This window comes from Nelusetta ayraudi, unplaced genomic scaffold (assembly GCF_046127955.1).
Source record: "Nelusetta ayraudi isolate G7.1 ecotype Tasmania unplaced genomic scaffold, CSIRO-AGI_Nayr_v1 ptg000136l, whole genome shotgun sequence".
NCBI classification, from domain to species: domain Eukaryota; kingdom Metazoa; phylum Chordata; class Actinopteri; order Tetraodontiformes; family Monacanthidae; genus Nelusetta; species Nelusetta ayraudi.
Genome location: NW_027466186.1, coordinates 6,615,113 through 6,637,500, shown reverse-complemented (window position 1 = coordinate 6,637,500; position 22,388 = coordinate 6,615,113). Strand labels below are relative to the sequence as shown.

At 44.8% G+C, this 22,388-nt stretch overlaps 2 protein-coding genes across 2 annotated transcripts; both read right to left on the bottom strand.

The window, feature by feature from the left end:
* Positions 1-2,077: 2,077 nt before the first annotated feature.
* On the bottom strand, positions 2,078-13,273 carry cdh17 (cadherin 17, LI cadherin (liver-intestine)). Its single transcript, XM_076012729.1, has 19 exons — positions 13,191-13,273; positions 11,649-11,705; positions 11,108-11,203; positions 10,716-10,853; positions 10,498-10,636; positions 9,575-9,733; positions 9,083-9,238; positions 8,373-8,578; positions 7,861-7,992; positions 7,616-7,766; positions 7,116-7,325; positions 6,937-7,013; positions 6,657-6,845; positions 5,782-6,026; positions 4,360-4,490; positions 3,669-3,893; positions 3,414-3,524; positions 2,921-3,034; positions 2,078-2,811 (listed from the first exon to the last, which is right to left on the bottom strand). The coding sequence occupies exons 2-19, from the start codon at positions 11,694-11,696 to the stop codon at positions 2,720-2,722; spliced, it is 2,619 nt and encodes an 872-aa protein (XP_075868844.1). The 5' UTR covers positions 11,697-11,705; positions 13,191-13,273; the 3' UTR covers positions 2,078-2,719.
* Positions 13,274-14,979: 1,706 nt separating this feature from the next.
* On the bottom strand, positions 14,980-17,605 carry gem (GTP binding protein overexpressed in skeletal muscle). The gene is made up of 4 exons (XM_076012625.1): positions 17,136-17,605; positions 16,451-16,527; positions 16,146-16,350; positions 14,980-15,797 (listed from the first exon to the last, which is right to left on the bottom strand). The coding sequence occupies exons 1-4, from the start codon at positions 17,500-17,502 to the stop codon at positions 15,508-15,510; spliced, it is 939 nt and encodes a 312-aa protein (XP_075868740.1). The 5' UTR covers positions 17,503-17,605; the 3' UTR covers positions 14,980-15,507.
* Positions 17,606-22,388: the final 4,783 nt, after the last annotated feature.

Genomic DNA, 22,388 nt, shown 5'->3' with positions numbered 1-22,388 from the left:
ATGGTGATGTTTTTTTGTTTTTTTTCTTTCATCAGTACAAAACTCACTATAATGGCTGTCCTATCATAGGCTAGCATGATTGGTACAATGTAAAATCCACAGGATCAAATCCAGCGTGGACCAGGGGTACAGTGCATGTGCGCGTGCGTGCGTGAAACAAAAACTTGCATTTGCGTGCGTTGAATTTCTGAGCATTTCAAACTTCAGACATTTGAAATTTCCTTCAACACGAAGCAGCAAACAGGTAAGTGGAGCTAGCTAGCTAGCACTCCCTCCCTTCTTTTCAAATTCTGATTGGATTCAATTTAAAACAGCGAAGAGAATTTTTCTTTTTGTCCAAACACTTGTTATGTTCCACTATGTTACCTTGACAGTCCACAATCAGCAGGGCAAGTTAGTTCAGTGGCTCAGACTGCTGACTCTGGTGTGGGAGACCGGGGCTCGGATCTTGGTCTCCACCATGCAAAGTGTATCTGTCTTTTTAAGTCAAAGTGAGAGAGGAGGGCAAGAAAATAAAGCAGCACCTCATCAAGACAGTAAACTCAGGCTGGAGGAACCCTGACTGTGCTGCATGAGGTTGTTGGTTTAATTCTCCACAGTTTGTTTTTTTTTAACTCATCAGAGATGACATTGTGTAATAACAAAAATTCATACTATACATTTAATCTTTTTTTGGGGGGGGGAGGCCACGGCTCAGATTTGGGTAAAATGCACAGAGGAGACTGTCAAAGTTAAACAGGGAAAGGCAAACAAACGCAACATTTCAACAAGAAATGACATAGTTTAGCCTGAGACGCAGTGGCCGAATGCAAAATCTCAACATGTCCAAAAATTGAAAGAGACAACATACGTATGAAGTGTTTTTCCAAGCAGCACAGATGTAGGGAATGTAAGCTGACTTATTTTCTTTAGAAAACGTTTTTTATTTTCAAATAGTTGTAGTACCTGTTTGCTAATATTCAGTGAAAGGGTATTTCGTCTGGGATATGATTCCAGTGGTTAGACATATGTCCCAGGGCAGATGCCTTTGCTTTGAGGCTTGTGAAATTGTGGCAGATTCAAATAGTCGTGACGCCTCGTATCTTTAAAAATATAAATAAAGTACTCCGATCCTTTTCACGTGCAAAACACAAAGCAAACAAACATGAGCAAAGGCACACGAAAGGAAGAATAGCACTAAGTTTAGCTCTCCGCTGCTTGCGGCACGTGCAAAAGCAGGTTGATGACGAATCAGCTGATCTGTTGATGAAAAGGGTGACACGTTGACCCAGCCCATATTAGGGTACAGTTTATTAGCCTCGCGCCGGAGCACGGCAGCTGGCGGAGGTGGTGGCCAGAGTCACCCTCACACACTTGGCCGCCTTCTTCTCCTTCGTCTCATTCGTGTTGTTCATCCCTGCCACTTTGCTCGCACGTGTGTGCGTGCTGTTGTGGAAAGTGTTGCTGTGGACACGGGGGCGGGAGGATGGAGCTCAGACATAAACACTGGAGCGGTTCCACCACGAAGCCGCCAGTTGTTGCTCGCTCCTCCACCTCTCTGGGTTTTTGGCCTCCGGATGCCGGCGCTCATCATTCGATGACATCAACACGCACAGAAACCACTCAGGGAGCGCCGCGCACGGCTCGGAGGGGATGATGCTTTACGATGGCGAACCCACTCAACGCTTACGTGTGTTTGTGCGTGCGCTCCGAATAGGGCTGCTCCCCTTTGTGCAGCACAAAAGCACCGCAATCATGCCCTTCTCTTGTCAGCGCCTCCTCAGAGATGACTCAGAGCATCACCACCGCCCCCCTGTGGAGCGGCACCTTGGTCCCAAGTACTCACCAAAAGAGAGAGAGAGAAAAGAAAAAAGAGCCACGACTGTTCGCACACAGAGGAATTAAGGAACAGCGTGCGACTTTAGGAGAAAGAGCCAGTGGGGAACCGGTGAGTTCAGAGAAGAGCTGCTGATGCCCGTGCTTGATGTCACCAGTCACCTGCGGAACCACATGTTGCCCCTCCACCACCACCACCACCTGTGACAGTTGCGTGTACCCACACAAACAAACACACAATGTCCACACAAAGACAAAAAAGTAGTTCCCAGTCTCGTCCTTTATTGGGAAATTGTACAGTTGGTGGCAGCTCGTTGGGAAAATCCAGCTTTGTTTTTATGACTCTGATGGCGCTCAGCAGCGTTATGCTTTCAATAAAAGACACGTCGCAGACACTCCCGCGTCACTGGGCCGGTCAACGCGAGCAGAATAGAACAAACTCTTACATTCAATTCCAACATCCATTTCAAAGAAAAATAAAATCCAAAATAAACGCTAATTAAATTATCTTAGGTGGTGAAACGGCTCTTGTTGGTAAAATATGCAAGTAAAATGTGCACGTACTGAGAGCCTGTGTACATCTCTATTTGTGAGGATTGATTCAAGCTTTTAGATGTTTAAAGTTGATTTTTGCAAAGACAAATCCTCCTGCGTGCCGGTGTGCCGAGGAGGGTTCAATTTAAAAAGGAAAGCAAAACAAAAGCAGCGACATTTAGACAATGTTTGGATCTGGAGTGTTTAGTCAAGGTTTAGGATTCCTGGCTCTTACATCCAATTGGAGTGAGTCTCGGTACTCGGCCAAATGTTTTGGTAAAAGTAGAACGATGATTAAGTATGACCACGGTTCAGTGGAGAACAGGGTTCTCACAAAGATAAATGTACACATAAAAGTGTGTCTGTGTATCTACATCATCCTCACAGCATCCTCCCCGTCTGTCCTCTGGCCTTTCACATTCTGCTTCTTGATACGTCTGATCACCACGATGAACACAACAACTGCGAGAAGAAGAGCAAGAGAAGGAAAAGGCCGTCAGAATCGCCTCGGCACCAGCGTGTGTGTGTGTGTGTGTGTGTGTGTGTGTGTGTGTGGTTTCATATGGCTTACTGCAGAACAGCAACACGCCCACCAGGAGGCCGACAGTGCCTCCCATCCCTAAACCACTGCGGGGCTCAGGTGGTGTGTAGCAGTAGCCCAGCTCCGTGCAGTTACACACTCTCACTGGAACGGAAGACGGAGAGGGGGGGGGCGACAAAAACGCAAATCAATCAACTTTAAAAATAAACAAAACTGGAAAAAAAACAACAGTGATCTACTTTACATAGCAAGACGGAATTGACTGTCCCCGTTTAGTTACGTTCACAAATCTTACGAAGAGACAGAAATAAAACCAAGTCACGTTCACAAACACCAGCCTCTTGCTCGTCACTCTCCGCCAAAAAGTGTTTGGGAAAGAGAGGTTGAGAAATGGAAATAAAAGCCAAGTGGAGAAAGTGCCAACAGACCAGAGAGAGAGATAGATAGATAGAAAAGAAGCAAAATTTAAAAAACAACAAACAAACAAAAAAAGAAAAAACGTGTTGGAAGATGTTGCACTCACCCATTAATTCTTGTGTCACCCCCATGTCGGCACTGTCTTTAATGTTGATGGGGAGGTGGAAGGTGATCTCCTTTGTTGGGGCCTTCAGCAGGGACAGCTTAGCTGATTTGCCTGCATCGAATTAACAAAAACAAAGTGAAATCAGTGACAGCGACGTAACACGTCCATCTGTCCATCCATCCTTGCCTCCCTCCATCCATCCATCACTCCATCATCCCACTCTGCTGCTGCCCTACAGCACGTTGCCATCCGTACCGTTGATTTTCTCCAGCTTCCAGTTGGGATATTTGCCCTGTTTTTCCAGGGTGAAGGTGAAGGGGTCGGAGAAGGGAGTGTCGTCGGCGTCCTCGGCCTCGACGATGACCGGGGCAAGAGTCTTCACGCAGACGAAGGCCTGTTTGGTGGTCAGGATGGGCTTGTTGTCGTTCACATCCAGTATATTCACTGTGACAACGTGCTGGGACGACATCTCAGGGCGATCTTCAGGAGGACATCAGAAGCTAGTACCACGCTTATGTTTCCAGTCATTTTATATTATGCACACATATGTATGTATACACATACACTACCAGTCAAAGGTTTGGACACACCCTATGAATTTAATGTATTGTATGTATGAACACACACGGAATTATGAAGGAAACAATAAAAGTGTTAAATAACTCTAACACGTTTTATATTTAAAATTTTCAAAATAGCCACCTTTCATAAAAAGCATATTTAGAGTTATTTAACGTGTTTTTCTTTGCTGCATAATTACATGTCTTCAGTATTTATCTGCAGTGTAGAAAGTTGTAAAGATAAAAAAAATTGCACGAGAAGGTGTGTCCAATCTTTTGACTGGTAGTGTTGTATATGTATGCTATGTTCACACACACACACACACACATATATACTGTATATACAAATATAGATTATAATTATAATGCTTATAAATGCTTCTCACCCTTTTCAAACGCTGTGATGGTGATGTCGAACGTCTGCAGGGTCTCTCTGTCCAGGTTGCCTTTGGTCTTGATCTCTCCTGTGGCAGCATCGATCTCCAGCCAGCCTCGAGCGTCACCTTCCAATTTGTAACTGCACGACACACCACAAGACCACCATTACACAAACACACACACTCGCAGATCTAACGAGTCGCGCATGGCCAGCGGTCTACTCCACTCCAGGCCCTGGACTGGACGGGGATCCTGGGACAATGACGGCCGTCAAAACAAATCGACAAAGTCTGTTTAAGGTTCACGTGACAGTGTGAGCGCGGCCGGGCCAACAGGCGGGCAGGCGGCCAGAGCAGAGAGAGCGGCGATGTTGAAAACAAAGTCAGTGCAATAATTCGTTGCGTCGGCGTGCGTGAGTGTGTGTGTTTGTGTGACTCAGTTTAAAGGCTGCATTCTGTCACGTGCTACACACTTTGCACAAGGTGGAATTATTATTATTCAACATTATTATTCTGAGTTGAGTTTGAGATAAGGCAGACAGCAGATGGCTGGGGTTGCCACGTCCTTGAGTTTCAAATCCCGGACATCTCGGGGGGGGGGGGATCTCAAGGAGATGTTCCCGAAATATACTAGACAAAGTGAAGTGCGTCCCGTATCAGTTCATTACGGGACAGGTGTTTTAGTTGCCAAATATGAGACAATCGTGTATTTTACGGGAGTAGACCACAGACGGAAATCAAATGAGGTTTTCTCATTTTCCCTAAAAAACGGGACAAATTGTGTCCCGGGAGAGATTGGTGAAAAATATATAGGTGGTGAAAAAAGAGAACAATTCTGGGAAAAACGGGACGGGTGGCAACCCCACAGATGGCTGAAAACTCCTCTGACTGAAAGACTCAAACAAACCAGGATTTAAACAAACTTAAAACAAAATTAAACTGTATGTGTGTGAGTGTGTGTGTGTATGTAACAGATAATTGTCATGTATATCCAAATACATATAATTGTAATGCACGTATAATATATATGTATATAATGTATAATATATGAATATAAGATATACATATATATTTATATATGTATACTTAGATATGAAAATTATAACATCTGTGTTGAAAAAGGTTTTACTTTTACTGATGGTCGATTAAAAAAAAAAAAAAAAAGTATTCTTGTTCACCTCAAATTATGCAATCTGTGTGTTCCCACTGGATTGACCTCAGAATCACCATACAATAAACAGCTGTGATTTCAGGGACCTTCACCTTCAGCCAGTATTTAAAACAGCAGAAAGTGGATTCAAACACAGTCATCTACTGGACTGTTTTTTGGTGGGCAGCACTCTTTGATCTCCCATCATGCTGTTTGTTGGTCTTATTAGGGGATATCAACACACTTTACACAATGTTAGACCTCCACTAGCGTGTTCTCACCTGATCTCTTTGTGCTCTGGATCCTTGGCCTCCACCTTCAGCAGCACCGACTTTGCGGCGGTGTTTTCGGGAACAGACACCTCTTGGACGTCTGTGTCGAACTGCGGCGGCTCGTCCACATCGAGGACCGTCACGGACACGGAGGCCGTGGATTCCTTGCCATACTCCAGCCCCTTCATGAGCGGCTCTGGGTTCCGAGCGTCGATTTGAAGGTTGTAGGACTGAGAGGACTCGAAGTCCAGGGCCTGCAAGAGAGACACGCAGCAGCAGGAGAAGAAGGAGAGAATGAAACAGAAGCCACAGCGAAGCTTTGATTGCAGATGATTTTATACATAACTGAACAGATAGACAAAACTTGACCGCAGAGTTCAGGACATGGCAGTTGGGAATTTTACCATTGCGGATTCTAGACGGCTCACATTTACATTTGTGATCATTGGTGCTGCCTAATGTGTCATTTTCATGTTATTTCACATGCCTACAAATGACAGATATTTTCATTGTGTATTTTTATTTTCATTTCACAAATTTTGCATTTCCAGCTGTCACACCTTCCAGTGTAGTGCAGTAATTAAAAAAAAAAAAAAAAGGTTCATCAATTGTATCCAGAACTGGTCGTTAGTTACCTTCTTTTGCACTCTTCAGCTTAAAACAATAACTATGTAAAATCTCAAGCTGGTCCTGTCTGATTATTATATTTTCATGTTTGTGTCATTGAAATAATTTGAAATTAGCAATAATAATTTGAAAAAAAAACCTTACCCTTACCAAAGGGTTTACCAAAACCAACAGATTGCGATCTTTCCCCTAAAGTCTTAAACTACAGTCACTGTGCTTATGGTGGTGTTTCATTCCTGGGGAAATTACAACTTTACCTTAGCGATGACCACGTGTCCGACGCCATGGCCGTCAGTTTCCACTCTGAAGACCTCGTCATCGTTGCCGGAGGAGATGTGGAACTCGATTCTGGAGCTGCCGCTGTCGGGGTCGTCGGCATCCGTGGCCGAGATGGTGACAATTGTGTGTCCCACAGCGGTGTCCTCTGCTAGGGTCTGAGTGCCGTACTGAGCACAGATTCACAGAGGTCAGCACAAAGGTCAGGGAAACCTTCAAAGGTCGCAGCGATCGAATGGCAACATAGGAGCTCTGACTTACTTCCAGTTTCTCAAACTTAGGCAACTCGTTGTTGACGTCTATGATTTTGATGATGACCTGACATTCTGTGCTGAACTCTGTCAGATGAGATTTGGGGCTTAAAAATCAGGACTGGCCTTTATTGTGCAGTGTGTGTGTGTGTGTGTGTGTGTGTGTGTGTGTGTGTGTGTGTGTGTTACCTGGGTCGCTGACTCTGATCATGAGGTTGTAGAGCTGCTGCTCTTTCCGCTGCAGAGAGCGCAGAGCCTGAATGGTCCCAGAGGCGGCGTCGATGGAGAAGGTCTGCGTGTCGCTGGGAGGAGTCTCGGACAGGATGGTGTAAATCAGCTGGGAATTCAGCGTCCCTTCCTGATCGGCGTCATGGGCCACCATGTGTCCCACCACGCTGCCTGGAGCCACAATGAGCAAAGCCTGGTGAATTTACGTTACGCTTTGAAAAATCCCATTGCAAAAACTTCCAGGCGATTCGTAGGCGAGTCCTGCCGTGGATATTCAAGATTTTAACAGAGGGTCTGTCGTTCTAGGTATTGCTCTTTGAAAGAGGTGATATTGGAGGAAGCAACAGTGAGACACATTAAGGATGAAAAGACAAGTCTTTTAAAATTTCAACTGCACGAACAAACTGATCCTCTCTTGCTTGCACCTGCGCTCACGCAGACCCAACACACACACTTCTTACCTACTAGCTCGCCCTCCTGCATCTCAAACACATTGTCCTCTGATCTACACTCTGGTTCACTGTCGTTCTCGTCCTCCACCAACACGAGAATCTCCATGGGTTCTTCCAGGTTGTCGCCATCGGCGTTGGACGCCGACACCACGAGGATGTACTGGAATATAAAGACAAAATAAATCCCTCTGCCGTTTGTTGTCATTTCTGCATGAAGTATAAGAGAGGTGTGTGCGTTCACACATTGGTCATACCATGCCCTTTTCTTCCCTGTCGAGCTCCTCCGTCAGAAGAATCTCTCCATTCGCATTGATACGGAACGGGAATTTAATCTCTCGCTCTTTCTGCATCAGTGTGTAAATGGCGTTGGGCTCGTTCGCTTCGACCTGGATTGGATGACAACAAGACATGAGACCAGTTTGTCTTAGTTAAAGGACAAAGGGGCTGGAAGTAAGGTTCTGTTGCCTGGAGCAAGAATTAAACCTGTGTCAACAACAACACAACCAATGGTTTAGTCCACTGAGCTATACACTCTTCCTTACCCTAACCCTAACCATTACCCCAAACCTAACTCCTAATCCAATCCCAACCCTCACCCCAACCTTACTGGACTGACTGAGACAGTGTGCAGTTGTTCTAATTTTTGCAGTCATAGGGGCCAAAAAAAAATTGCTTGCGGCACCCACTGTACAGTTGTGTGTGTGTGTGTGTGTGTGTGTGTGATTTCATGTCTACAGTTTCTGAGAGTATGTGAGATTCAGCGCACCTGTCCGATGACCAGTGGGTACGTCTCCTTCAAGTTCTCCCTCACGGTGATGGGTCCAGGACTGACCCAGAGGTTTTGCTCCACGACAATGTGAACTGTGGCGCTCCCCATCAGCGCATTCTGTGACGATCCGCCCATGTCCTGAACTCGCACGATCAGGGTGTAGTCGGGGTCCTTCAAGGGGTCCACGTTCCTCCTCCTTGTCTCTGTCACCACAAAGGAAGAAAATGAAGTGGCACGCCTGGAGTATCTGGTTTACCTCTGTCCATTGGTTATTGCTGAGTCACACTCTTTGACTCAGTGCCCAGTGGGGTCACTCAACTAGCTTTAATCTCCAGCAGTCGTTTGAGCCTGTGTTAATTCACCCCGCAGCAGCTGTCGTCAAATCCCTCCGCAAGGCTGACTTGCAATTTTTAACAACTTAGAAAGGCACGTGTCAAAGTAAACAGCAGCAGCGGTGCATTGAGGATTATTAGAGTAGAGGTTTAACATGTGGAGAGGTACAACTTTTGAAATTTCAAAAAAGGAAATACACGTTACTTAGATCTCATTCCATGACAGAATTAAAATATACACCTCAGACTTTAAAGTGCTTAATTAGGATGGAAAGTGATCAATATGCACCATCGATAGGCCCATTTTTAAAAGACAGTGTCTTCTGTGCAAATATTTTCAGTTAATTTATGTTCAAGTGACTTCTGCATGCAAACCTGCTCGCTCCATGCAGGTGAAGAAGGGGTTTTCCTCGTAGGCGATGGTCCTCACTGGACAGTAGCCATCGAACATCTTCATCAGGAACTCGGTGTTGTGTTCTTCATCACCCTTTCGGAGAGTGATGCCTTCTCTGGCCTGGATCAGGCTTGCTCCTGTTACATTGAACACAAATATTCAAAGATTTCCTCCGTAAACGAAGACAATCTCTTGACCCCAGGTGGGAGGTGTAAGGAAGACAAAAAACATCTTGGAAGTCATTAACACGCTGTTGGTGTAATCTGTGATCAACATCACGCGACACATTTTAGGCAATCTGCCCTCAGTCGGCGCTAATCTTTATCACATAGGATGAGCTGCGTAATCTGGCTTTACAGCGGCGCTATACGGCCAGATTACAGGCAGGGATGGACAGATTACTGCGCACTCGGCCAGTGCATCCCGTTCTACAGCCAGTGTTTGGATTTGTGTCTGCACATGTGTGTGGTTACCTTCGGCTGTGGTGGAGATCTCCCCGGTCATGGCGTTGATCTGGAACAGGGGGGTGTTGTGTTTGTTGGGGATCTGAGCCCCCAGACTGTATCTCAGTTGAGCATTGGGGGTCTCACTGTTGTCCCGATCCGATGCAGAAACCTCCAAGAATGTGACACCTGGGAAACAGATGGGGAAAAAAGAGGTGCAAAGCAGTCTGAAGATGTTACATCGTCCAAGAGGGAATGATGTGACTCATTGTCTTAATGCCTCCTTCACTCAATGCTGACTGTGTTAAAGGTCCAGTGTGTAATATTTGGATTGATTTAAGATTTTATATTGATAAAAACTTAAGATACTTCACATAAATACATTAATAAAAGTGCATACTTGCAGTACAATAAAAGTCATTTGGCTTTCCTACACTTAGAATGGTTCTCATTTTCAGTATATATAAGAATATACATAGATCAAGGGTCTTGCTCCCAGTTAATTGCCATCTTGCACCGCCATAATTCTAAGGAAGTCGGGACAGCACGTTTTGTAATCAGGGTAACTCTTGCATCTTCAAGAAAACCAACAAAGCACGGGAACTGCCCATTGGTCCGACCTCCCATTACGGTTAGGGTTAGGAGTTAAGGTTATGGTACGTCGGACCAATGGGCAATTTGTTGAACTAATGGGAGTTCAGACTAATGGGAGGTCGGACCAATGACATGCTCCCACGAAGAACAAGGTGGACAAGGTATCCAGGTTTGGGTGCGCAGGCCACTGTAGTTTATTGGCAAGCTCAGGAGGGGGACGGCGAGTGAAAATCGCTTCATGTTGTAACCACTTGATGTGGTTGTTTCTTCTTCAAAATCTCTAAATATTACACACATCACCTTTAAATTAAGTAATTTGGCATTTTCTTCTATTTCAAAATGTCCTTGTGTTCATCCACTCATACTCATGCTGTGCTCTCGAACTGTTGCTGTGTAGACATTCTGCCCAAAGATGGGAGCATGGTTGTTGATGTCCAGCACGTTTATGGTCACAGTGATTGGCTCGCCCACCACTTCGCTGCCCGCCAAAGCCTGGATCTGGGAGTACAGGTCAGTTAATGTACAGCCTCTGAAAAGCATTGGTGAGACTTTTCTATGAGGGCGACACCCATTTTACCATGAGTATGTAGTGGTCGTCTTTAGACCAGTCCAGAGGCTTGTCCAGGTAAAGCCAGCCATCAGGAGAAATTTTAAGGTTGTCCATGCCTTCTCCGCTCAGCCTGAAACCAGTAATGCCTGGGGTTGTCACCTGGAACTGTGGTGATGATGGAGGAGAAAGAAACAATGACAGTGAGAATTTAAACCAGGTAGCAAGATTATTTAGAGCATGGAATAGTATAAATTGTAAAACTGTGGGCAGGTGTGTATTCCCATATAGCCAACAACACACCGGGTTCCAAAAAGTCAACGAGATTTAAGTTTAAAGTATTAGGATGGATTTGATTTTCCTTTTCAGAGATGTAAAAGTGACCTTTTGTTGGTAATTGGATGAGATGTGTGTGCATGTACCTGGTGCAGTAGATACGGCACTGTGGTTCCCTCCTCAACTTCCAGCAGAGTGTCCTCAAACAGACCTGTCTTCTCTTTCAACTCCAATCCCACAGCCTGTCAGAGAAATGGAAGCCAAGGCCAGAGCTCAGTGAATAAACTCAGAGTCAAGCTGAAACTGAACTTCTCACACTCTCACTATCTCTTTAACTCCTTAACTGTAGCTTGATGTAGTGAGGCATCGAGTGACAGGAGACATTTACGGCCTGGTTATTTATTGAGCCGAAATGTCGGGGCATTGGGAATTCTTACGTCCTGCTATGGCTGAGAGAGCAAAGTCTACACACCGGTGACTCACTCAAGTGACTCTGCTGTTAGAGAACGGATTGAAGGACGTCCTACTGTTAAACCTTACAGAAAGTCATTGTAAATTACCGCGTCAAATTGTCTCAGATTCTGCTGATTCTTGCGGTTGAATTGACTGGATTAAGGTTAACGTGAATTTATTGGGAGAAAAAAACCCCAAAAAAACAGCAGTCAGTTGGCAGTCTTGTATACTCACAATACAAGTGAGGAGTGGGAGCATCAGGAGACGCAGCATGGGTGCCATGACGGTCGCCTGGAAGCAGGGAGAGAGGAGGAGGTGAAGAAGAAAGGAGGGTGTTGTGGTGGTGTGAAGAGGACTGTTTCACCGCTGATAAAGGCCGGCAGCAATTAAACAGTAAACTGCTGTTTGTCTGGTCCGACAGACCTGTTGACTCACTACAGTCATTTTCTGTGTTTCGACTCAATTAGTTACTGATTCTCCCGCTCGCTGTCATTGAGTATCCACACGTGCGCACGATGCATCAACTTGCATATTAGTTTGCTTCCGTCTATGAGAAAACACAAATCATTTCCATTTCCCTTTGGGCCAGTACTACTTTTATAGTTCTACTACTATTGCTAATCATATCTTGCGGTTGTAAAAAAAATACTGACCTCTACCGAATGGAATCGAGATTTCACCATGGGTCATTTCGGTAGAGGCAGTAAAAAGTTTAAAACTCCTTCAGTGCACAGCTCCACCTTTCAACAAAGGGCAAGAAACTGAAAGTCAAAAGGAGGCCAACACCAAAAAACTATTACTCAAGTTGGGTGTGACAGAACCCCAGAGGTCAATGTGTGTAACCTCCGTGGTTTTCGAAGGAACGCAGAGAAGCATGTCAGGCTGAAGGCGTTTGAGTGACTCGAACATTCGCCGTCTGTCCTTGCGGGAGGATAAAATGAACTCAGTCTGACACTCTGACAATAGAGAAGAATAAGATAACCACAAAGGAAGCAATCAAACACGCGAGCAAAGTGTCGTCAAGTTGTAGCTCCAGTGAGAAGGACAAAGGAGGACAGAGGGTGAAGTCGGCGCTGACGGAAGAGTGAAGGTGACATTGAGTCGTGCCCAATGACCTTATTTGTCAGCACCGCCTGCCGCTACGCTCCCTCTCGGCAGGACACTGAGTCTCTACGGTCATTGTTAACGTCGACCAATGTCGTTTCTGTACATTAAGCACGTCCTGCCAAACTTGCAGTTTCGTGTTCTTGCTTTACCGATCTCCGTTCCAATGAGCTTGAACTGTTTTGCCAGATTTCCAGAGAGTAAAAGGATTAAGAGTTAACCGTTGAAGTTAAAACAGGGTCAAGTGTTGGATTCTTGTGGAATCTCGACGAAAAAAAATTCTCGACGAAAGCTGTGAAAACCAACTGATAGAACTGCTCCGGGCCCTCTTTATCCCCTTCACCGCATAATAGTTAAACGTTAAATTTCAGCAACAAAATTCCAAAATGCAGCTTCCTGGACACATTTGTCTGAATTGTATTGATAGTTCTTTAAAAGGCAGGGCGCAGCCGCAGCCGCTGCAGAAGCCAAACCAAGAGGCCCGTAAGATCAACCAACACCTCAAATACGACGTGACAGGGTCGAATCACGATCAGAGTCACAAATGTAATCGATCTGACAATTCAGATACAGACATCTCAGTGAGAAATGAAAAAACGAAATAAATATTCTGTTATGTATTAGATATGTCACGAAATTACAAAAAAGCGTCCAATGACCAAGAAAACCTACCTTGCTGCTTTGAGTCGAGCGGCAGAGTGTGAACGAGTCAGACTGAGCAATTATGAGGGCTGAGGCATGAGCGTCGAGTCAAACATTAACCAGGTGTTAACTATGTTTTATTGGATGTAATGATTGTCCAATCAGCCTGCCGTTGGCCAAAAGGGAGAGGACTGAGACCAGGAGACTGGAAGAGCATGCCTCTGATTCATACAGTGTTGTGAATACACAAAAAGAGGTCCCTGTTAAGGTCACATTGTGCGACCTGTACATTTTCATCGCAGACTCGAGTCGGAACGTCATCGCATGATTCATAATCCATAGACTTTAAACTTTATACAGCCTTCAACAAAAGAGCTGTGGAACAGCTTCCTGCCTGACTGATGCTTTGTTGGAACTTCCTTGTTTAACAGGCAAAAATCCTCTGTGGCATCACAGAGAGCGAATTGTGCAAAACTCTGCATTTTACCACACAGCTTCTGAAAAGTAAAACACGAAAAATAAGTAAATGATGTTCTTTGTAGAGAGTTCATAAAAAATATTATTAAAGTTATTTTTCTGAATGAGATTTAATAGTAAAATTTTGAGTGTTTTATACATATATATGTATATATATATATGCTTAGAAAGTGCTTATATATTTATTATTTCTGGTGTGTCTGTGTGTGTTAAGAGCTAAATCACAAGCATTTCGCTCAAGACAGGGGAAAATGATTTTTGGGAAGGGATTCCTTTTCAATCTCCTTCACCCTCTTCACCCTCTCAGTTTTTTGCCCTCAGACTTTGACCCTGACAGGTTTGCTATTACATGCAGCACCTGATAAGGAGTTGTATGTCAACGAGCTGATTGAAAGACAAGCCATTGCTCCAGCGGAACTTAAAACTAAAGGGTTATTAAAGGCAAAAAACGAAACTCAAAGTGAATTTATGAGGGATTTAGTCCAAACCAAGAAGCTTTGTTTCCTTAAAAAATCCTCGTCCACGTTAGCCCTGAAAAGATCAACACAATCAACATTTGGGGGGGGGGGGAGCTCTTTGTCACAGACCTTTTCATTATTTTAATGACCCCCCCCCCCCCCCGCCCCTTCTTCGCTTATCAGGGATTATCAAACTATACATCATATGGACATGCTTTTATGTAAAAGCTTTATGGGCTTAAAAAATAAAACTTCATGGAATCAAGACAGTGGTTTATTTGAATGTGCGAGCGAGTCACTGTTTCACAGGTTCGCCACTTAAACCAGAACCTGTGACTGCAGACGGATGGCGACGCGTACATGCAAATGCCAGCGACTAGATTATGTAATGCATCCCTCAATCCGTCCTTCTTTGTGTGTGCGCGTGTGTGTGTGTAACTGTGTGGAGGCAGCGTCGGAGCCATCTGTCCGAGCTCCCTCCAGTTTCCACGATTTTTTTTCAGCCACGAAAACAGACCGCAGCGTCGCTTGAGAACGAGTGCTTGCACACACATGCTGATTTTTTTTATTTTTTTTACTGTGAAACGTCACATTTTTGAATTTCACTGCTTGACTGCAATGAACTGGTGACTTGTCCAGGGTGTACCTTGCCTTCCCCCGAAGACTGCTGGGATAGGCTCCAGCAGATCCCAGTGACCCTGATCTCAGGAAGAAGCGGGTATACAAAATGAATGAATGAATGACTCATTTTTTTTTTTTTCCGCGTCTCTCTTGTGCAAGCTAGTGTCTTTTTCTTTTTTCTTGCGCGGGCACTGACTCACCGCCGTGCCAGCGCCTCATTTATGATGTTCGGATGACAGACGCAGAGACACTTTTGTTTTTTTCTTCAAAATTGTAACATCACTTTATTCCAATAGGCTTCACTGAATAATACATTTAGCAAAAAGAAACACTTTTAACTTATCAACCCTTATTTACAGTAAGTGAGTGCAAAACGCAGCGTCATAAATAGACAAACACTGAACCCTGTGAACACTGTTGGTCGTCGGCTCCTCTTTCGGGGGGGGGCGCTGGTGCAGGAGATGGACAGATGACACTAGTGAGAGAAGGACAGATGAGGGGAGGAGAGGAGAGGAGGCAAGCCTGACACCCACCATGTGCGCCAAACACATGTCAACAAGTCCTCTTGTCAGCTTCCATCAGCGGAGGCTCTGAGTCTCCCCCACTCGCAGCACACTGATGGCCCTCGGCACCTGCGGGGCCACTCTGTCCTGCCCAGTTTGTTCCAAAACAAATCGATGTTACAGAGCGGCTGCTAATGCGGCCCCACGCTGGCCGTACGCAGAGCTGGAGGTGAACGGCCTCTGCAGCTTTTCTCCACACATTCAATTTGTGCGGGTCAAGAGGCGACTTCACAGCACGGAGAGGTCGTGGCAGGACTTGGACTTGAGCCAGAAGGCCACGCTGGGGTTGTTCTTGGCCACCACCTTGTCCAGGAAGCGCCTGGCCTTCACCGGGATGCTCTTGCACTGCGCCTTGTTCTTGCTCTTGGAGTGCCGGCGCCGCTTGTTGGCCTCCTTGGAGTCTCGACGCAGGCGCAGCTGCCTCACGATGCCTCGGAAAGTCTCCCACACGTTGTGCTGCATGGCGGCTGACGTCTCGATGAACTTGCAGTCGAAGACGGCGGCGCAGGCACGGCCCTCTGGGAATGATTGAATGAAGGAATTAAATGAATGAATGGTTTATTTTCGTTATAATGTACAGTGTCGTATTTGTGAGCAATCTACTGACAAAATAAGAAAAAGACAAGAACCCGAACAAACAAATTGGCAAGATGTAATCTCTCAAAACAAAAATAAAGCAACTCTGGAAATGAAAAAATGAGTGGGCTGAAGGACAATGTACTTCGGGTAATCCATGAGATTACCCGAAATATCATTAACACAAAGAACATAAAATAACCAAAAAAAAAACTAAAATGATGTCTGAAATGTCACACATCAGCACATCAATCAAGAGAATCGAGAGAAGGAAAGCATCGTCTCCTCACCGTTGACCGACACCTCTCTGCGCCGCACCAGGTCGCATTTGTTCCCCACCAGGATGATGGGGGTGTGCTGGGCCGGTCGGTAGCGTCGCAGGGTGATGCGTAGCTCTGAGGCCCGCAGGAAGGAGGCCCGGTCGGTCACCGAGTACAGCAGCAGGTAGGCATCGCCTGTCTGCATGTAGCGCTCCTCGGCCCATTCACCCTCCGTCTGCAGGCAGAGACACGCAGTCAGGACCACATGCGTGCGTGCGTGCATGTGTGTGTGCTCTCCTCTGACAGGCCAGTGTGGACGAGCTTTTTCACCTCACCTCTGTGTCCCAGGTGTCCAGCAGAGTCAGAGTTGCAGGCTCTCCGTCCACCTCAACTTCTTTTTCGCACAATTCATCTGCAACGAGCACAGAACAACAAGCTTGAGAATAATAACAAATAGATAGATAAATAGATAAATAACAACAGGTAGAGACCTTTTGATTGCCGTCATGCATGTGACGGACAACACAAATACTTGTTTATCGCTGACCCTCTCTGGCCAAAAGGCAGAGACGTTCAATAGAGGATCTTTATTACCTACTCAAATACACAATCAACTGTGCTTTTCCTGACACGTTAGAATATTTACACCAGTAAAAAATTCAGTGTAAATTCACATTAGTAAGTCATAAAATACAGCTATTTTATGACTTACTAATAATACAATTTCTTCAAGTTCGGCGGGCCGGATTAAAAAGCTGCACAGACCGCATATTGTCCCCGGGCCGTAGTTTTCCCATGCCAGACTGTCTATAGCCAACTATCGCATCATCATTCTGATTTATTTACTGTTAATTTTCCCTCAAACCCGAATATACTCACATTTATAAAGTACTTTAGTATAGTAAAAAAAATAAATAAATAAATAAAATAAAAAAATATATACATATATATATATATTTCCTCCACAAAAACACTCAGACATTTAAAGTGTTTCTTTCCACATAACTTTTCGACACTTGCCTCCACACAGCTCGTAGTCGTCGCTGTCCATACTGTCCGCAGCTCCGGCGAAGATCCGGGTGAAGGCCGTCTTGCCGACCCCGCTGGCCCCGAGCAGCACCACGCGGTAGGGGCTCGCCGCGCCGGCTTGGTGGTCGCGGTCGACGGCCGAGTCGCTGGAGATGACCGAGTCCGAGGACGACCAGCTGCCGCGGCTGCCGTCCGACTCGCCGGCGGAGCTGGCGCACGACTTGGAGCGAGAGATGCAGGTTGGGACGCGGCCGAGGAAGCCGGCGTCCGACAGCAGGTGGCTGCCCGGGTCGCAGATGCTCCAGCGGTGCAGCTCCGTCTGCAGCCGGAGGCTGTGACGCCGCACGCTGGACAGCATTGGTTTGCGCGGAGGATCAGCCGCGATGGAACGGGGATCAGCCGGGATTCGCGTCAAACAGTGAAGTTTCAACTCAGCTTAAAAAAAAACAACAAAAAACAAAAAACGCTCAACTTGCACCACCTAGCTCCTTACAAACAAAAAAAATGCATCTAAAATGTGCACTCGCCCCCCGACGCACAGAGTTCAGGCTCGGACGCCAAGGAGCGCACGCTTAGTTTGGGAACATCTGGCTAAATCCCGGAGCGACGCTTTCCAGCTCTCTCTCTCTCTCTCTCTCTCTCTCTCTCTATGTGTCAGCAGCTTCCCTGCCCTCTGAGGGTCTGCAGCGCTCTGCCGGGGTTTCCCTCCATCAGCTGCTTTATGCGGAGAGGAGAGGGAGAGGAGAGGGAGAGGAGGGGGAGAGAGGGAGGTCACAGTGAGTGGAGGCTCTGACTGTGTCTGTGTATCAAGTGTTTACTGGCCCTCACACTGTCTGACTCCCTGCCTGGAATAAACACTCCACGGTAAAACCTAATTTTAGACAATGTTGTGACAGAATAATCTGGACTGAACTGTCCAGAGGTCAGAGGTCAAAGGTATTGATGAGCATCTGGATAATTTCTAACAGCGTTGTTTTGCTACTCTCAATGCTATAGCTTTGTTTTGGTTTATGAGCAGTGAGCCTTTATTGAATGTTTACACTCTTAATAACAATAACCAAGGTACTTTTCTATGTGTTTTCTCTGTACTGAAAACACACTGAGCAGTGACCCCAAAGCTGAGGCTCTCTAAAAGAATCTGAAATATGATCCACTTTGAACAGAATTTGTATCTTTTAAATACTTTAAAACACAAAAAGAACCAACAATTGTTTCCAATATGAGGAGTAGAAAGTACTGACATTTGTTTAAAAATGCAGGGAGTAAAAGTAAAAAGTCGTAAAAAAAAAAAAAAAACACAAAAAAACACAAAGTATTTGTACTTTGGTTCTTCCCACCTGTGCTCTCTGAACACATTTGATTTGCACCGAGAGATTCATTTCTAAACTTCATTTATCAGCTGGGCGTGCACGTCGGCACTGAAATGAATGAAGACGATCTATTCAGATGCCATAAAGTTTCAATGTACGATACAAGGTGTGTCTCCGACCTGATAACGTGCTCTTATCAGGGATGTGTCCACTCCCTACAAGATCAAATGAGAGCCTGAGCTGTCGGCGAGTTTACAACAGCGCAGTCTTGATTCCAAAGGCGAAGCGGTTTTCTGTTCTGTTGCCATCTGGAACTATTTGTGAATGTCCCATATTTTCTCCATGTTGAGAGTTTTATTTTACATCTCGCTCTCCCGTGCCGTGGCTCTCATATGATCGATTGCCCAAACAATGCTCTAGATTTCCAGATGAACAGCTTGTTTAGCCCGCTGTTTACAGCCATCTGCCAAAAAACTTGGTTTTATCTTCCTTGCTTAACTGATGATTTTTTTCCCCCATATGTTAATATGGGGGAAAAACATACATACATATGAAATGGAACCGATTGAAAGCGGGGCAGTTCTAGGGATTGGAACAAATGCGTTGCAGGGTGTGCTGTCACTAACCTGAAGCCTCCATGCCCTTTGTGATGTCACTGACCCAGGACACGTTTTCTGTAACAGGAACCTTTAAAAGGACTGACTTTTTATTTATTTCTGGTGGTTTCAATGACAGGCTTGAGACACATTCCTGAAAGAAACCTTCCAACAAAGTGCATTTTCCACAATACAAGACTGTCAAATGAATTCCCATCTGAATGGGAGCTTAACGGAGAGATTTACTGTAAAAGGGGTCGGAAACCACCAGCTGCTATGTTGTTGTGAATGATCCGAACATTAGGGACTCTCCATGAGCTCTATCTATAAATATCAGTCTTTCAATTTTACCGGAGCACTTTGTGCCTTCGAGAAGAAACAAGTGAGAGCAGAGGCCGTTATTACGCTGATTGTGGGATTATGCTGCTTTTTCGCCTGTTGTTTTCTGGGCCTCTGTATGGGGTTGTGACCTCATCCGTGGGACCTGCTGCTGTGTATTACAGCCCTGATCTGATCTGCCTGGCAGATGATTGGGCGGCATTAAATCCTTGTTAAGTGCTGGAGCGGGACCACAGGCGGCTGGCTAGATGGATAGATGGATGGATGAATGGATGGGTGGATAAATAGAGGAATAGGTGGATGTTCTGCGCTGCTGCCCGGACTGGCCTCAGATTGACGGGAACGCGGTGGTGGCGGCTATAGATAGCCAACTGTGAATGAGATGATCTCTTTCTCTGCAGCATTATTCAGCATGATGCGAAACACACAACAGAGTCAGGATACATCTGAGATGTCATCAGGAAGGAGAGAACATGCAGCTTCTGAAAAGATGAACCAACTGAAGCCAATGACCTTAAAACAAAACAAAAAAAAGTGTGGAATTGCACCACCTTGCTGGAGCTCCGTGTAAAACTTTCTGTGACAGTATATCCACCAGGCGTTTTTACAAGACTTCCTCTAACCCTGAACAATAACAACAATAAAATCCTTTTTTATCGCAACCAAACTGGCCTTTAATTATTTATCGAAGGCAGTAGGTCAACAAAGTAACATAAAACGAGGAGACCTGATGAAAATATATCTACACTGCTACGTTTTAGAAGAAACAAATTTGCGCAGAATAATCGTGGCAGTGAACTGAAATTAAGATAGAAAGTTGCTTTTGTATGCTAAACTATTTGATTACTCGTTGCTTTCAGTCCCATTTGCCCACACAGAAATGGGAAAAGGGGCTTTTGTCTAGTCTGCTCCTTCACCTTGGAACACGTTCCAAAAGACTGGAAATTGACTAAGCTTATTTCTTTAAATGGCTTTACATCCAACACTAAGAGCACTTGAGACAACCTCCTTATATTGTAACTGTTCTTTATAATATTACTGTAACTGTTGATTGTGAATTGTTTAAATTTTGCTGCCTCTCGGCCAGGTCTCCCATGGAAAAGAGTAATTAATCTCAATGGGACTTTCCTGGTAAAATAAAGGTTAAATAAAAACAAATAAAAAAGAAAAAGCTCCTAAAATGGTGATACAGACCTTCTTCCTATGTAAATATTGTGTACATGACTTGTAAAATATTCCAACTGTCAATATAATGTAAATATTTAGTTTGTTCCTTCTTAGTCTATAAACATTTTCATTTTATTTCTTTACTTCTTTTAATCAATATAATCTCCATTATTTTCTACTGTATTGTCGCTCTAATTCGCAAATTTATCTAATGTGGGATTAACAAAGGCTTCTTCTTCTTCCCCATTTTTGATTATAAATACATGGGATTCTAGCACTGATAAAATAATAACCCCGAAAGCTCACCAGGGTTAATACAAGGGGCGTGGCTTCAGCCTCAACCGTACATTCATGACTTCCACAGCCGCCCTGGAGATCACAGGAGGGGAAGGACTTACTCATATATGGTTTTAGAATCTGAATGAAAAAAAAAAAAACAACTGTCTCCCAGCAGAGGAAAGTGGTTCATTCAATCCACGGCCAGGTCTTTGAGCCGTCGGAGCCGAGATTAAACGGGTGTGGGGGCGGACGTGGTTGGCAGGGCAGCTAGTAAGAGCTTTACAGACGGACAAATACCAACACATGCAGACAGCGGCACATGGCCTCCGAGATGGCGAGGGGAAGCCGTTCAGATCAATTTCCAGCTCGCACGGGTGACACTGGGGCGACACGTGGCCAATAGCAGCGCTAAAGTGGCACAACATGTGATCGCTCTGGATCAACAAGCAGCTGCCTTGTTGTGATGGTGCACAAGTACTGAACGAAACTTCGCTGTGCCGTGTACGTACACTACCAGGGAAAGGTTTGGACACAACTGCTCTTGCAACAAAAAAAGTTGTCATCTTTACAACTTTCTGCAGATATATACTGAAGACATCAAATATATGAGCAAGGTATATGCAATTATGCAGCAAAGAAAAACATGTTCAATAACTATGAATATGCTTTTTATGAAAGGTGGCAATTTTGAAGAATTTAAATACAAAAACGAGTTATTTTACACTTTTGTTTCCTACAAATTTCCATGTGTTCATGCATAGTTTTGATGTCTTTGCTGAGAAACTGCAATGTCAATAGTCATGAGAATGGAAGAAAATAAATTCATAGGCTGTGTCTAAACATTTGACTTGTAGTGTACAGTACAATGGCAATAAAGTCTTCTAATCTAATTTTAGCGAGTTGAAGAAACTCATACAATCTAAAAACTCTTTATTGTAATTACAAATTACAATGACAGATGCAGCATTTGTGTAAGTGCTCAGCATTCACATTCAGGCACAGTATGAATTTATACACCCAGGCATTTTTTTGTACTCTCAGTATTTACTTACACCATATGAACAATGACAAGACATCTAAAATGAACCAAAAATAAAAAAAAAAATTAAAAAAAAATGCTTGAACATGTTCGCACATAGCTGATCGTGCGGTCACAGGGGTCTTGAAGGACCTTAACCAGGTTCCACAGACCACGACACAATGTACGTAACATGCAGGGTTTACAAAAGGCATCCGATTTTGACAAAAAGGCTTGGCCGGACGGACGGTTTCAATTCCCACCGTGGCCACAGAGATAGCAGCAGTTGTGCGTATAATCAGCACGCCGCCCCCAGCAGGCCACCCGCCGTCTGTCATCCACACAAAAGGAAACACTTCCCATCCACGCACCCATTTGTTACACAAGGTAGTTGCCTAACAATATAACCCCAATAATTAATGCTCAGCCCGTTTATGTAAAAGTTGAGATTACATGGCAAAGCAGGCCGCAAACGCACAGAGACACACGGTCGGGGACGTAACTCCCACGCAGCAGCTTTGTGTAAAAGAGCATG